Source organism: Mytilus galloprovincialis, chromosome 13, assembly GCF_965363235.1.
Source record: "Mytilus galloprovincialis chromosome 13, xbMytGall1.hap1.1, whole genome shotgun sequence".
Lineage (NCBI taxonomy): Eukaryota > Metazoa > Mollusca > Bivalvia > Mytilida > Mytilidae > Mytilus > Mytilus galloprovincialis.
The window spans coordinates 18,822,223-18,839,046 of NC_134850.1; the positions used below are offsets into that span (position 1 = coordinate 18,822,223).

The window sequence follows — 16,824 nt, forward strand, 5'->3', positions numbered from 1 at the left end:
AGGGTAAAAATTTGGTTTGCTTGCTTGCTTTGATTGTATAAACGTTTACATATGCTTTGTTATTAAGATTGAAATATTCAAGCAATATATATATATATATACAACTCGTCTAAACATCAACCCAACAATGTTAGATCTGTAAATTTGCTTTCGCAAATGTTTTGTTCTTCCCTCGCCGGGATTCGAACCCATGCTACTGAGATATCGTGACACCAAATCGCCTGCACTGTAGCAGTCCCAATAGACTTATATATATATAAGTACGTCTGAACCAGTGACAACTCTACAACAGATTTATCCATCAGATCACCAGCAGTGATTGTGATACATGGCTGTGTACATTCTGTATATACAACTCGTCTAAACATCAACCCAACAATGTTAGATCTGTAGAAAGCATATTTTTTGTTCTTCCCTCGCCGGGATTCGAACCCATGTTACTTGAAGGTGGTCTAGTGGTCTAGCGCGCCAGTTACAGTGCAGGCGATTTAGTGTCACGATATCTCAGTAGCATGGGTTCGAGTCCCGGCCAGGGAGGAACAAAAAATTTGCAAAGGAAATTGTTTTCTATGAGTTACTTCAACAATCATTGATATATTTTATTTACCCCTTGTATATAACTTGTCTCACGGTTCCAGTTTTTTAGGTCTATTTTACATTTGGAAAAAAAACCAACATATGACCTGGGTCTGATAGAAATTGACCTTATGCAAATGCACATATACATTTACAATTTATTCGAAATTGATTTATGTTGACACATATGGTTGATATATAATGATTTCACATTAATTGATTAATTTCCTACAATTTTTTTCTTATTAGCTATCAGGAAAATTTTGTAACCTAATATAAAGTGATGTGACATGTATATTGTTGTATGTAATTTTTTTTTTTTACCTTTTTACAGATATGGGTATATGACATGACAGGTATTTCACCATATGCTTTGTTATTTTTTGGAGGGAAAATCAGCACGGAAGAACAATTATGGGTAAGTACGCCAAACAATGTTTTTTTTAGGAAATAAGGTCCCCTACAAGTTTCTACTGTGAAAAGATTGTTAAGGCCACATATATGCCAAAACATATTGGGTATAGAAGTTTGTAAATAGAAATGGTTGGTTTACTTACACTAAAAAGATTGATTCTTCATTTCCTTCAATAGCTGCTTTTTGCAGCGGTAATTCTCTTCCAGAATAGGGGTTGGGCAATAATGTTTTGGCAAAACAAGACCGTTTATAGTGATTTTAGACAAAAAGGAACCTTCAAATTACATGTATTCGGTTTCTGGGACCAGGGGTTGAAAATTACCCTAGTTTTCTTCCACAAATGAGGGATCTAAAAAAATATTGTGATCCAATATAAATATATGTTAAATTTAGATCAGAACGAATGAATTATTGAAGTTTAAATCAGGTTTCATAAATTTTAGTTGAGTTTTATATTGAATAGGGCCTGGTTCTTGTCAGTTAATATGTCAGTCCCTCTGTCCCATGAATATTTTTCATCACATTTTTCTCAGGAACTATCTTACAAGGATTTCTGAAATTTGGTTTCAGGGTTAACAGAAGTTCCGTATCCCGTGTAGTGCGTTTTCAGATTTATCACTCAACAACTTCCTGTTTACCAACACTTACATCATTGTACAAATGACATTCAAGTTGAAAATTTTTCGTTGCATTTTTCTCAGGAACCATATTAAAAGGATTTCAGAAATTTGGTTTCAGGGTTTATAAAAGTCAGCTATACTGTGTGATGCGTTTTGTGATTTATCACTCAACAACTTCCTGTTAACTGGCAAGTATTATGGTGGGGTATCATTAGTGAGGTGTAGCTCACATTTTACTTGTTCATTGTGGGAGGAAGATTTATAAAATCTGACATTTAGGGGCATTATGTTTTTTTTTGGTCCCAACAGTTTAGGAATTAGGGGCTCAAAGGGTCCAAAATTAAACTTTGTTTGTTTTTATCAAAAATTGATTAATTGGGGTTCTTTGATATGCCGAATCTAACTGTGTATGTAGATTCTTAATTTTTGGTCCCGTTTTCAAATTGGTCTACATTAAGGTCCAAAGGGTCCACAATTAGTTTGATTTTTAACAAAAATTGAATGCTTGGGGTTTGATATGTTGAATCTAAACATGTACTTAGATTTTTGATTATGGGCCCAGTTTTCAAGTTGGTACAAATCGTGGTCCAAAATTAAACTTTGTTCAACAAAAATTGAATTCTTGGGATTCTTTGATATGCTGAATCTAAACATGTATTAAGGTTTTTGATATGGGGCCAGTTTTCAAGTTGGTCCAAATTGCGGTCCAAAATTAAACTTTGGTTTGAAATCAACAAAAATTGAATCCTTGGGGTTCTTTGATATGCTGAATCTAAACATGTATTTAGATTTTTGATTATAGGCCCAGTTTTCAAGTTGGTCCAAATCGGGGTCCAAAATTAAACTTTGTTTGATTTCAACAAAATCTGAATATATGGGGTTCTTTGATATATGCTGAATCTAACCATGTATTTAGGTTTTTGGGCCCGGTTATCGAATTGGTCCACATGGAGGTCTAAAGGGTCCAAAATTGAACTTTATTTGATTTCATCAAAATTTGAATTCTTGGGGTTCTTTGATATTCTTAATAACCATTTATTTAGATTTTGGATATTGGACGATAATAGGTAAATGTCCAATTTAAAATTTTTAAGTTTTTAAGTTTAAATTCTTCGACCACATTCATTCTGTGTCAGAAACCTATATTGTGTCAACTATTTAATCACAATCCAAATTCAGAGCTGTATCAAGCTTGAATGTTGTGTCCAGTATGCCCTAACTGTTCAGGGTTGGAACTCTGCGGTTATATAAAGCTGCGCACTGCGGAGCATCTGATTAAATTTGTGCTCCATTCATTTGTCCATTCGTCTGTTTGTCTGGTCCTGCTTCATGTTAAAGTTTTTGGTCAGGGCATTTTAATGCCAAATAAGAGTTTTGACCCAAATTTTACTGTCCACTGAACATAGAAATCTATGGACACATTCTTATTATAGATAAATTTGTTTTGCTAAGGACATAATAATTTGAATGATATATCCTTGCAAACATTAATTTGCACATAATTTAAGAATTTTTTTCTTTGTTTTATTCCAGAATGGTGAAATGAAGGATGTGGTGGTAATTGATAATTGGGTGAGATTCTGGTGTCCTGCTGAAACAGCTGTACTGGTGAAGGTAATTTATTTTTTTCACTAAGACCTGTACTCTAGAACAGCTTAATAATTTGGTAAGGTTCTCGTGCTCTTTTTAAACAGTAGAGATAAAAAAAACTGCAAAAAACTTTATCAGCTTCAGAGTATCAAGTTGGATTGAAAGAAATTAGGTTTTCTTTTTTAATGTGTTGGATATATTTTCTACAAGGGTTTGTTTGGCTTTACAAATTTTTTACAATATGATTAGAATCCAGACAATTTTTTTTTATTTCAAGACCTTACTGGTTCTCCTAGTTTTTTCATGATGAAGCACCTTCTTAAATGTGCAGGTACAAATTTTATTGGCTGCTGTAATACCGATAATCATTATAAATGCAACAAAAAATAACTAGAGGCTCACCTGTTACTGTATTTACTGATGTCAGCCATCTTGGTTGGTAGGCGTGGTCATTAGACACTTTTTTTAAAATAGATACCCTAGTAATGATTGTGGCCAAGTTTGGATAAATTTGGCCCATAGTTTTAGAAAAGAAGATTTTTGTACAAGTTACAAAAATGACGAAAAGTTGTTCAATATTGACTATAAAAGACAATAACTCCTTAAGGGGTTCTCTGACAATTTTGGTCATGTTGACTTTTTTGTAGATCTTACTTTGCTGAACATTATTGCTGTTTACAATTTATCTCTATCTATAATAGTATTCAAGATAAAAACCCAAAACTGCAAAATTTCCTTAAAATTACCAATTTTAGGGCAGCAACCCAACAATGGGTTGTAGGATTCATCTGAAAATTTGTGAGGGGATAGATCTTATTCTGATGGACATTTAAATCTTGAAAGATTTGCCTTAAATGTCTTAGTTTCAAAGATATAAAGCAAAAACTGCATTTTACCACTTTGTTCTAATTTTAGCCATGTCGGCCATTTTGTTTGGTAGGTGGGGTCATCGGACACATTTTTTAAAACTATATACCACAATCATGATTGTGGCCAAGTTAGTTTAAATTTGGCTCAGTAGTTTCAGAGAAGAAGATTTTTGTACAAGTTACAAAAAATTACGAAAAAGTTGTTAAAATTGACTATAAAGGGCAATAACTCCTTAAGGGGTTGACTGACAATGTTGGTCATTTTGACTTATTTGTACGTCTTATTCTGCTGAACATTATTGCTGTTTACAGTTTATCTCTATCTATAATAGTATTCAAGATACCCTTTAAATTACCAATTCAGGGGCAGCAACCCAAAAACAGGTTGTCCAATTCGTCTGAAAATTTCAGGGCAGATAGATCTTGACCTGATCAACAATTTACCTCATGTCAGATTTGCTCTAAATACTTTGGTTTTAAGGATATAAGCCAAAATATACATTTTACCCCTGTGTTCTATTTTTAGCCATGGCGGCCATCTTGGTTTGATGGCCAGGTCATCAGACACATTTTTTAAACTAGATACCCCAAGGATGATTGTGGCCAAGTTTGGTTAAATTTGACCCAGCAGTTTCAGAGGAGAAGATTTTTGTAAAAGTTTACGGACGACGGATGCAGGACGATGGACACCAAGTGATGAGAAAAGCTTACTTGACCTTTCAGGTCAGGTGAGCTAAAAATGGATGTTGGTCTGACTACACAGTTATCGTCCTTTGATTTTCGTTGTCCACGAATATAGTCCTTAGTGTGGACAGTGTGTTACTTTCCAATTTTTTGTATACCCCTTCCAAATTTATTTCGCCATGTTTTATGCCTCATATAGCAAGAAGGGGTCGAAATGACACTGTAAAAAAATATGGGTCATAAAGATTAATGTAATGTAGTGATTAGGTCCACCTGAAAAAGGTCAAAAATAAATAAGCACTTCTTTAGCTGTCAAAAAATTTCAAGCCCCATTAACATAAAATTGTCCATATTTTGAGTTAGAGCCGATAAAGTTTTCTATAATTTTGATATAATTTGTCCCAAAAGTAGTACAACACACTGTAAAAATATTATTGAGAAAGCGCAGGTGTGATTTTTTTAATTTTCATTTATTGTCTAAAAGAAATGCATTACGAAATAACTGTACTCGGAACCTGTTGTTGATAAGATATTCCTGTGCTTGCATTTCCTATCATGATTTTCTTGATAGCGGGTTGCTGCTCAGAAGGATTCTATTAAACCAAGAGTTCAAAATGATGAAGTTGAAATCATTCCATAGTAAATTTTACGGACGCCATCACGAGTTGGTTGACCGTTTTTGAATAACCGTTTCACAAATGATATCAGATATGTTCCTTACGTCGTAACGACAATCCCGTTCCCTTTCATGAATGTCACCTACCGAATTAGACTATTTACCGGATTTGTTATCACATAAGCAACACGATGGGTGCCACATGTGGAGCAGGATCTGCTTACCCTTCCGGCGGACCTGAGATCACCCCTAGTTTTTGGTGGGATTCGTGTTGTTTATTCTTTAGTTTTCTATGTTATGTCATGTGTACTACTGTTTGTCTGTTTGTTTTTTTCATTTTTAGCCATGGCGTTGTCAGTTTTTTTTCAATTTATGAGTTTGACTGTCCCTTTGGTATCTTTCTTCCCTCTTTTTCAGCTCTCATGACCTAAGCATGAAGGCAATTTTTAATTGATGGAGGAAGCTGATAAACAGAACAACAAACCTGCACCAAAAATAGGCAATTTGCCACTAAAAACTTAAACTTGACCTCTTAAAAACTTCATTTTTTTTTCTTTCAGAAATTAAGAAAGCAGTTAGTTAAACTTTTAGAGGAAAAAATAACCCAAACAGGAGTTACTAACTGGGACAAAAATTCAAAGGAAGGTGTACTAATGCATGCAATAACAGACTTAATTACTATGGAAGAAGAGAATATTTCAAATGGCTGAGATTCTGTTAACCATGTAATGCAGGACAAGATATGATGCAAGCTGGGGAAAATCTACAATACCTGGTGATGGTTCAAGGAATCATGTAGTGGATATTCTTAAGAATTTGTGATCCGAAGATTGAATAAATGAAAAAGAAAAATGGTCTGTTTTGTGATTATTTAAGCCCATTCTGAGTCCTGTTTACTAGTATGTTTTTCTATAGTTTAGGTTGTAATATACATTATGCTGTCAAGTTTGCAGTTTTATTTTTATTTATTTTTTGAGGTGAGGGGGAGGGCTTTAAAGCAACAAAACAAGCCTAGGAATATCAAACAGAACCACAAAATTTGTCAAAAAACTGACAATCCTAGTTAATGAAATTTACAGTCATACTCACCAGCAAGGTATGGGACCTGAACTCATAACCTCAGGATTTTGAACTAGTTTTAAAAAAATGATTGTCTTAGTTTAGCCATGAGTACTATTGTTGAATAACATCATTTTTGCCAATTGACTTTGGGTTATAAAATGCTAAAATCTAGTAGGAATATGATAAGAACAGCACAATCATATTTTTTTTGTCAATCAGATGACATAAAACATTTCACATTTTACACCAGTGTTGTCTCAAAATATTTGAAGAGTGCATGAAAAATTGATTTATCAGTAATTTCTTTTTCCTGGAAATTGTTTCCTGTTATGTTATAATGTGTACAGAAATGTATTCACAAAACTAGCTATTGGAAGATATAGATTACTTGATTTAAAGTTAGCTATGTTAATCAACAGCAATGAATGTTGATGATATTAGACACAATTATAACATGTATTTTTGTCATGTTGTCATGGTGTACTTGTTAACAAATATTTGTTCCTCCTGACAGGAATTGCTCTGAAAACATTGTAACAGTTATAATTAAAGCAAAAATATCTGTTCCTGTAAGAGATATTTTATTTCCATTAATTTAATAGTCAGTTTTATACACACAAAATGTTCTCAATGTATTATTGGTTAGTACTTTGTATGCCCCACCTGCAATACTAGAGGGGCATTATGTTTTCTGGTCTGTGTGTCCGTCTTATCGTTCGTTTGTCTGTTTGTTTGTTCGTCTGTTCGTCTGTTTGTGCCGCTTCAGGATAAAGTTTTTGGTCAAGGTAGTTTTTGATGAAATTGAAGTCCAATCAACTTAAAACTTAGTACACATGTTCTCTATGATATGATCTTTCTAATTTTAATGCCAAATTAAGAGTTTCTGCCCCAATTTCATGGTCCACTGAACATAGAAAATGATATTGCAAGTTTAAGGTTAAAGTTTTTGGTTAAGGTAGTTTTGGATGAAGTTGAAGTCCAATCAACTTGAAACGTAGTATACATGTTCCCTATGCTAGATATGATCTTTCTAATTTTAGTGCCAAATTAGAGTTTTTACCCCAATAACATGGTCCACTTAACATAGAAAATGATATTGCGAGTGGTGCATCCGTGTACTATGGACACATTCTTGTTTGTGTAGTGATATACCAATTGTAAAAATCAAAGAACTGATAAAACTGAAATTTATTGTACATAATTTAAACTAATTTTCAAAGCAATGAGATGATGAGATAGCATATATTTTCAGAATAGTAAAACCATGAATACAGAGTAAAACAAAAACAAAATATTATACAAAGGACAAGAGACTTCTACTTCTTGTGTCATTCTACTTGAAACATTTTTGTAAAATTAGGGACCAGCTGACAAATAAATACCCTTGCTATCTTTGAAATATGGAAGAAAACCATTCAGTGACCGATAATGTTAAAAAATGACTAAGTTTAACTTATTCACCCCCTGCAAATGTACAAAAATTGATTCGATGCTCTAACTTAAAAACTAGAGAAGAATAAATGGTACAGCAGATACCCTCTGCCATCTGATTGTATCGTCTAATGTTTAAACTTAATGACCTATCATAATTTTGTTATTTTCTATATTCAGACCTTCTGCAATGTCTCCAATCACTTTATTCTAGTTAATATTTTTGGGAAGTCTTTTCATAGTTACTATTCTTTTCTTAGTTGGACTCTACTAGTAATGAAATCTCATAACAAATTATTCTTATTAAAGTTCATTAACATAAATCATCAATTTATTCATTAAACGTAGCACATTTAAATCCTAAAAAAATATTTACACACAATCATTCTCACATGCAACCACTTTTAGCACACTACATAAATTACTGATTCATATGTTATCCATTATTTACAAGATAAACATATTCCTAACAAATTACCCAGCAAAGCTATGCTACTAAATTCAGAAAAAAATAAAAGCCACACACTGATTAACATTGAATCTAATTTACAGTATATATGTTTGTAAATATATTGTATTGACACAGATTGCAATTTAATTATAAAAATATTCTATGTCAAAAACGGCTTTAAAAAAACTAACAAACAAAAATAACAGAGAGACGAGACAAAATTGCAAAAATTTCTAAAATAACAAACAACATAAAAAAGGTGAAAACAAAATAATGAAGGAAAGCACTGAAAATTGTCTTTGAGCTACAAACTTAAATATTTAACCGTTACAATAGACCACTTTCGAGTTCATCCGTCACCGGAAAAAACTCGTCAATTATACGCGACTTTATGACGTCATTTACCAGATAGAGGGGGTCGTCTGTATCCCTGCACTATTTACGTTCATCAAGCGTCTTAGTGATCGACATTGTGCAGGATAAACTAGAAATAATGGTTGTTCTGTAGGTACTTTATGACAATTCCCTAATGACAGCAATGCTGATTGTCAATTTTGAGAATTCAATTTGCCGAATAATTCGTACAATATAGAATTATAGTTTACCAACCACTCGCTCAACATTGGAATGGAAGTGACGACGCCCCTAAACGCACAAATGACGTTCACTAAAACCAGAGTTTTTGACGGAAATGCATCGAACTCGAAAGTTGTCTATTGGTTCATTGGTTGATAGTTCACATTCAGATACTATATAAGGCTAAGGATACTAAGGCATTAATATTTTTGTCAAACGTTTATGGAACTTAATGAAATTATACCAGAAGACTGTCAATAATAGTATTTCAGATAAATATTAATGAAATCGTTCAACAGTTAATCATTTTGATATTGATATGGTATTTGTTTTGGTTAAAATTTATTGTTAATAACTGGATCAAATTTCAGCTTTTGTCTTGCAGTGATGGAGTCAAAAAGCGAGACAAAGTTGTGCTATTTCCAAAGGCAGCAGCGGTGGCGTCCACACTGTATTAATTTGTCATTAGGTCTAGTTTAAAGTGAACCACTAGTGGTAGGTCAATGAAATTTAGTATTCAGTTGTATTAGCATTGGTACATCTCATTGCCATGGAGAATATTTGACCCTGCCCCTAAATCGTGGTCTATTGACTTTGAAACTTTGCTTTGGTTACATGGATCAGTTTGTGATTATGTCAGTTTATAGGGAACCACTAGTAGTAGGTAAATGATATTTGTTATGCAGTTGTATACACATTGGAATATTCAATTTCCATGCGATTATCTGGGCATGCCCCATCAGTCATGGTCTATTTGCTTTAAAACTTTTGCTTCGAGTACAAGTTATTTTTTGTGATTATGTTTGTTTAAAGGTAACGACTAATGAGATTTCGTTGGTATTTGGTATACATGCAGTTGTATAATATATATATAAAAAGAAGATGTGGTATGATTGCCAATGTTATATATAGTATTAGTATTGGCACATATCACCTCATTGAGATTGTTTGGTCCTGTACCTTCAGTTATGGTTCATTGACTTTGAATATATGCATAACTTCCATATTAAAGTATTTTAATTTTTCAAACATTTGCATTATCAAAATAACAAATAGGCAAGACATATCTCTGTTTTTTAACAGTTTTATCTTTAAATAAATGAGATTTCTTACTTAGAGGATAGACCCAAAAATATTCAAGTGAAAAAACTTACAGTAGAGTGATACAGACGCTACATGAAAAATTAAATTTCATACTTCATGAAGAATTTTGACAATTCCAGTTAGAGCATTTAATGTGACCATTAATTCCTGTTTTGAATTATATCGTATTTTATGACAATCACTGATGCCTTGAGATTGATTTGTTTTTAAAGTTTTGAACTGTTTCCTATTAGATGATACGTGTTGTACAGATCCATCTTTACAGAGAACATATAGACTACCATCTCGTAGTGTTGTCATTGACAGTGGAACGGGTGGTAATGTTAATGTGTGTATATTATCATCTGTAAAACTGTACCAATGTAGGTTGTTAGTATTTCCCATGTAATCGCAGAAGAATATTTTGTCACTAGAAGAATGTATGTCCCATGGTGTGCACTGTGTTTCTATATTTTGTAATCTCTGCCCTGTCAGATAATCAACAATCAATAAACCCCTGTGCACACCTACTACTATCTTGTTATTTATCATTGTAATACCACAATAATACACCAGTCCAGGTACTGGTATGGATTTAAGTTTATGTTTATTGTAAATGTCAAATATTTCTATATGTTGTTTAATGGAAGTTAAATGAAAAACAATTACAGCTACTGTAAAGTTGTTGACAGCTGTGATAGAGCATGGCCTACCCTTGACTGGTATAGTTGCTTCTTCTGATCCATGTGTGTTACAGATTCGGAGTCTGCTCTGGTCGCACAAAGCACATCACAAGTCTACCATCATCCATTATTACTACATCTATTATCATGCCTATGTAATTTTCATTGAGTAAAAACTTTAGATCAATTTCACCATGTTGATAAAAGATATCTTGTCCAAGTTTGTAAGAATTTATTTTTCTTTCATCCATGCCTATGAAACATAAGAATAAACTTTGTCATAAAGTTATCACACCCGGTTATGTTTTACTTAGATTAACTATACAAAGTTATCAAATTTAACTGTTTAGTTGAACATTTCAGATAATTATGAATTTTTCATATCAGTTAAGCACTGTGGATTCATTGTTATGTGTAGGATACTGATTTTCGTTAATTTGATATTTGAAACTACAAATTTAAACGTTCATTGTAATGCAAACATTAAGTAAACAACGAAAATAAACATCCATAAAAATTCATATTTATCCACAAAAATTGGTAGGGACGAAAAATAAATGAATCCACAATATCTTATCAATACAAGAAGGATTTGGACAAAATAATATTGTTAAAGTATGTTTGGCATGATAAGTTACGGTAAACAGTCTCACCTTGCTCGATCAACGTTTTCTTGCAGTACTGACACGTAGCTTCATTTCTGTGGTAACTCAATAGTTCCTGCAACATATATAATAATTAAATACGCCAGACGTGCGTTTTGTATCAATAAGACTCATCAGTGACGCTCAGATCAAAGTAGTTATAAAGCAAAACTAGTACAAAGACGAATAGCATTGAGGACCCAAAATTCCAAAAGTACCTTATACATTTTATAAGAATCATGAAATATTTCATTCACCTGTTTGATAATCCTATGTAAAAAGTGTTTTCTTTCATGAGGAATAAAGTCTTGTGCAGATTTCTACAAAATTAAAAAAAAGTCAGGATAGGTAGGAAGTTTCCCAAAGTTACAAATTTCAAATACAAACCCCAAGACATGACTATATATTATAAGCTTAAGGCCTTCAAAACAGAGCTAAATCCATACCATATACATTGTAGTAATTAAGCTTTAAAAGGCACTGAAGTGACAATATATGAAGCAATAGTTAATTGAAAAAAAGAAATTTTCTTTAAAAAAATAACACATAATGATCAACAAATATGACAGACAGCAATAACTAATAGATTTTATGTAAGCAGTTAAAATATATGAACTTTATGAAGATAAAAATGAAAACAACGAGAATGCAAAAAGTTAGTTTATGCGCATGTGTCAAACATATTTTTTGTGCTGATTAGTACACAACTTTGTTTACAAAGCGTAATATGGACGTCATATTAGAATCATTAATAAGCCAAATATTGGAATTTGTCCAAATATTTAAAGAAAAAAAGATGCAACATTCACAAAACACAATATACTTTTAACTTATGTTTTGAAATATTAAAAGCAATAGTCTTACCTGTATATCAGAAGTTATTCCTTGAATATGAGGCCCCATCACCTGCACACGAGAACTAATTCCTTGAATTTGAGGGCCGATCATCTGCATACCAGAACTAATTCCTTGAATTTGAGTGCCCATCTGCAAAAAGGGTGGTTAAAAGTCTATAAATTATTCACATTAAATCAAAATAAAGCAGATGAAATAAAATCATTTGATAATATATTAGTATGTATAAATTATGCAATGTCTGTATATTTCTCTGATAGGGATAAATAGTAATACAACTTTTTCGTAGAATTCGACTATTCATTGCTAAAACATGCATTTTTTCACAATAATATATAATTTTGAGCAACATTATTCATCTTAGGTGAAAGTCACATACTTAAGGCCAGTTTCTTCATCCTCTCCCAAAAAATCGAAAGACTGTATTCTCTTTATCAGTGGCGGATCCAGAACTTTTCAGAAGGCGGGGCCGCTGACTGACCTAAGGGGGGGGGGGGGGCGCTCCAGTTATGCTTCAGTGATTTCCTATATAATCAACCAAATTTTTCCCACGAAAAGGCGGCCCGGGCCCCAGCCCCCTCCCCTGGATTCGCCTATGGATATGTATGTATGTATGTATATTTATTCTGTTAATACATGTTGGTCACAAACTGTAAAGTTTATACGACAGTAAAATATTTGATTTGATTTCATAAACAAACACAACCAAAAAGATTAAACATTTCAATATCAAATTTTTCGAATTTTAACTGGGCAGAAGAATTACTTGCCTCATTCAGTTTCTTGTGAATATTCAAAAGATCTATACTGTATCTATTACACAGTCCTTCATCAAGTGGTCTTTTTTCTATCCTGATAAGGTCATCTTGTTTATTTGGATCTAGCTGTAGGACAAAATTAGTCAGGTCTGTCCACAGGCTTTTATATTCGGTCTCATCTATTGTACCCTCTGTGTTGTAGCTGAGATAGTCATTTTTGTAGCTACGTAATTTCCGAATAGCGTTTTCTTCAGAAGTTCCAAGATGGCAGCAATTCAATAGAATTAAACTTGCTAAAGTTATATCCAGATCATTTAGCTGGACTGGGTTTGCGTTGAACTTGCAATGACAGTTGTGACCAGGTTGGCCTGGATTTTCAGTGTACAACAGATCCCACTGGCAGTAAATCAGCGGAAGTTTTGAGTTGTTGCGACAATTCATTTTGTCCTTACAACAGTAGGCATTTCTGTGTCGTAAATGAAACAGTATGTGTAATACTGGTAGAGTGCAAAGAAAAGCTTGAAATGACCCCAGACCTTTATTCGAGTAGTCCTTTTCTAATCTGGCCCTGAACAGTGGTTGAACAATCTCCAAGATGACTGATCCTACGATAAAGTACCTCCGACGGTCCTCTATATCCATCCTTGAAATAAAAGATATGAACTATGAAGTGTTATAAATGCCTTCTGGTGCGGGCTTTTCTCACTGCGTTGAATACCCATTGGTGGCCATCGATTTGTTTTTGCTCTTGGACGGGTTCAGTGGCGGATCCAGAACTTTTCCAAAGGGGGGCCGCTGACTGACCTAAGGGGGGCCCCGCTCCAGTCATGCTTCAATGATTCCCTATATAATCAACCAAATTTTTCCCACGAAAGGGGGGCCCCCAGGCCCCACCCCCTGGATCCGCCTATGGGGTTATTGTCTCTTTGACGCATAACTTATTTCTATTCTCAATATTATTTGAATGATATTATTTCAAATAATAGAGAATGCAGGTGAATTTCATTCTAAGACTTGTGCAATGTGTTGCCTTTTACTTCAGTTAGAAAATATTTTATGTACATTAACAATGAATATTTTGTATACCTCCTAAAAGGTATTATTATTGCCCAGTATTAAAAAAAACCTTGTATGTCATAAACCCAAGAGACCAACACACAATGCAGCGGTAGGATCATTACTAGCAATGTATACAACAAAATTGAGAATGGAAATGGGAATGTGTTATAGAGACAACCACACAACCAAAGGACAGAAAATAGACGGAGATCACCAATGGTTATTCCAAACATCGAGAACAATCCCACACCCGAGAAGATCTTCATCTTGTCCCTAAACAAATATGTAGTAGTTCAGTGAAAATGGACGCCACACCAAACTCTAAAATATGAACATGATAAATGAACTAAGATATAAAAAAAAACATGCAAGTAAAACAAAGGTCGGAGAATCCTGACTTTGGACCTCAGGGAGTTGTTACAATTTGCCGGGTTTACTATTCATACGAACCAAAACAAAACAAAAGGGGATTTTTTTTCGAGGTTCGTATGGATAGTAAACCCGGCAAACTGTAACAAACCCCAGTGTTTGGACAGGCAAAAAACATGCGACGGGGTTAAACATGGTTTGTTGGATGTCAAACTCCCCTTATATCTCTAACCAATGTAGAATAACCAAACACTCAGTATGTAAATACATTTTCTCAAAAGGAATACCCTTAATACCTTATAGAATCTACACAAGCATAAAGTGAAAGTAAAATAGTTGCAGATATTTAAACATGTATAACTTGTTGTTTGTTCAATGATAATTTCATTTTGTATCTTTAGTTTATTACAACTTATTAAATATGATGTAATGCATCATACCTTTAAGATTGAAATTGCTAATTTCGTTCTTTACTTAACCTGACATAATTCTATGGAAGCCATTAATTGGAAATACCCTTCACTGTATATAGGAATACATTTCACCTAAGCCATTAATTGTAAATTCCCTTAAAGTTTTCTATTTATAGCTTTTATTTGAGTACATATAGATGTCACTATTATTCTACCTCCGTTTTGACAGATAGCCTTATACTCTAAATATCTGATATCAGAAATTGCATGGAGACAAGTCACAAGGTTCCCTGAAAATCTCTTCTTGCCCAGGGATTAAAAAACCTTGTATGTCATAAACAATGATAAATCCAAGAGACCAACACACAATTGCAATGGTATTCTAAACTTCGAGTAAAAACAGACATACAGAGAAGATCTTCATCTGTTACCTAAACAAAATGTGTACTAGTTCAGTGAAATTTGACGCCACACCAAACTCAAAAACATATTTACAATGAACTAAAATAAAAGAAAAACATACAATATAAACAAAGGCCGGAGGATCCTGACTTTAGACAGGCGAAAATCATGCAGCGGGGTTAAACATGGTTAGATGGATCTCAAACGCCCTTTTTTTCTCTAACCAATGAATAATTACCAAACACACAGTATGTATATATGGAAAAAAAAATACGATTAAAACAAAGCATGTCAGAGTTCTGAACAGGCAAAAAACATGCGGCGGGTTTAAACATGGTTTGGTGGATGTCGAACCCGCCTTATATCTCAAACCAATGTAGAATAACCAAACACACAGTATGTAAATATTTTTTCTCAAAAGAAATACCCTTTAATACCTCATAGAACCTCCTCAAACATAAAGTGAAAGTAAAATAGTTGCAGATATATAACATGTATAACTTATTGTCTGTTCAATGATAATTTCATTTTGTATCTTTTGTTTATTACAAATTATTAAATAACGATGCTATGCAACATACCTTTAAGATTGAAATTGCTAATTTCGTTCTTGACGTAACCTATAATACATTCTATGGAAGCTATTAATTGGAAATACCCTTCACTGTAAAAAGTAACACATTTTACCTTCAGCCATTAATTGGAAACTCCCGTTTATATTTATAGCTTTTATTTGAGTACATATATATGTTTCACCATGTTCACTATTGATTCTACCTTCGAAAGAGATTCAGAATTTCCTATATGAATAACAGTGCTTCATAAACCTCTAAAATACTGTTTATATAGTATACATGTTATGTGTTGAAATATAGTTGTGATATTACACGAACATGATGAATACATTTTGATTTAAGGGACCGGTCAAAATTTATTTACACATAGGACCGATGCAAAGTGCAGTAGGACAGATACTTTTTTTCCGGAATCGCTTTTGTTGGGACATCACTTTTTCACAGATAATATCCATAGGACACAAGTTTTTTTCAAACGATTACTTTGAAACAATTTTTATTAACATTTATAACAAAACTTGAAATAACAAGTATAATATACAATATGTAAAAATAAAAATTATTATATAAAAATTCAGATAGGCATCTTTAATTTTTGTTATAACTTTTTCAAATCAACTTGGATTTTCATCAAACTATGCAGCTATCTTAGATATATATCAAGCTTACTGAATCCCATTTCATTTAGTTTTTTGTTGTGTTGCTGTAAAATTTAAGAATTAAAGTAATCTTGGTAAAAAAAGCTAGGATTTGCAATTCGGACAAAATAGAGATAGTACACTTTAATTATTTTTATAACTTTTTCAAATCAACTTGGATTTTCATCAAACTATGCAGCTATCTTATATATATATATCAAGCTTACTGAATCCCATTTCATTTAGTTTTTTGTTGTTTTGCTGTAAAATTCAAGAATTAAATTAATCTAGGTAAAAAAAGCTAGAATTTGCAGTTCGAACAAAATAGAAATAGTACACTTTAATTTTTTTATAACTTTTTCAATTCAACTTGGATTTTCATCAAACTATGCAGCTATCTTAGATATATATCAAGCTTACTGAATCCCATGTCATTTAGTTTTTGTTGTTATGCT

General features: G+C 32.9%; 2 protein-coding genes across 4 annotated transcripts in view; one reads left to right on the top strand and one right to left on the bottom strand.

The window, feature by feature from the left end:
• The window catches only part of LOC143056338 (ATP-dependent DNA/RNA helicase DHX36-like), a 32,314-nt gene extending 26,092 nt beyond the window's left edge, over positions 1-6,222 (top strand). Inside the window, exons 4-6 of the mRNA XM_076229427.1 lie at positions 911-994; positions 3,145-3,225; positions 5,931-6,222. Coding sequence (XP_076085542.1) covers positions 911-994; positions 3,145-3,225; positions 5,931-6,080 — 315 coding nt within the window. The 3' untranslated portion in view covers positions 6,081-6,222. The remainder of the gene's footprint in view (positions 1-910; positions 995-3,144; positions 3,226-5,930) is intronic.
• Positions 6,223-7,603: 1,381 nt separating this feature from the next.
• Positions 7,604-15,843, bottom strand: LOC143056371 (uncharacterized). 3 transcript variants are annotated; one of them, XM_076229462.1, is made up of 5 exons: positions 15,738-15,843; positions 12,926-13,556; positions 12,165-12,287; positions 11,310-11,376; positions 7,604-10,909 (listed from the first exon to the last, which is right to left on the bottom strand). In XM_076229462.1, exons 2-5 carry the CDS (start codon positions 13,553-13,555, stop codon positions 10,725-10,727), a joined length of 1,005 nt encoding a protein of 334 aa, XP_076085577.1. In that variant the 5' UTR covers position 13,556; positions 15,738-15,843; the 3' UTR covers positions 7,604-10,724. The 3 variants fall into 3 exon arrangements, with proteins under 3 accessions (XP_076085577.1, XP_076085578.1, XP_076085576.1); XM_076229463.1 differs by lacking the exon at positions 15,738-15,843 and adding an exon at positions 14,970-15,065; XM_076229461.1 differs by lacking the exon at positions 15,738-15,843 and adding an exon at positions 14,782-14,884.
• Between the last annotated feature and the right edge of the window lie 981 nt (positions 15,844-16,824).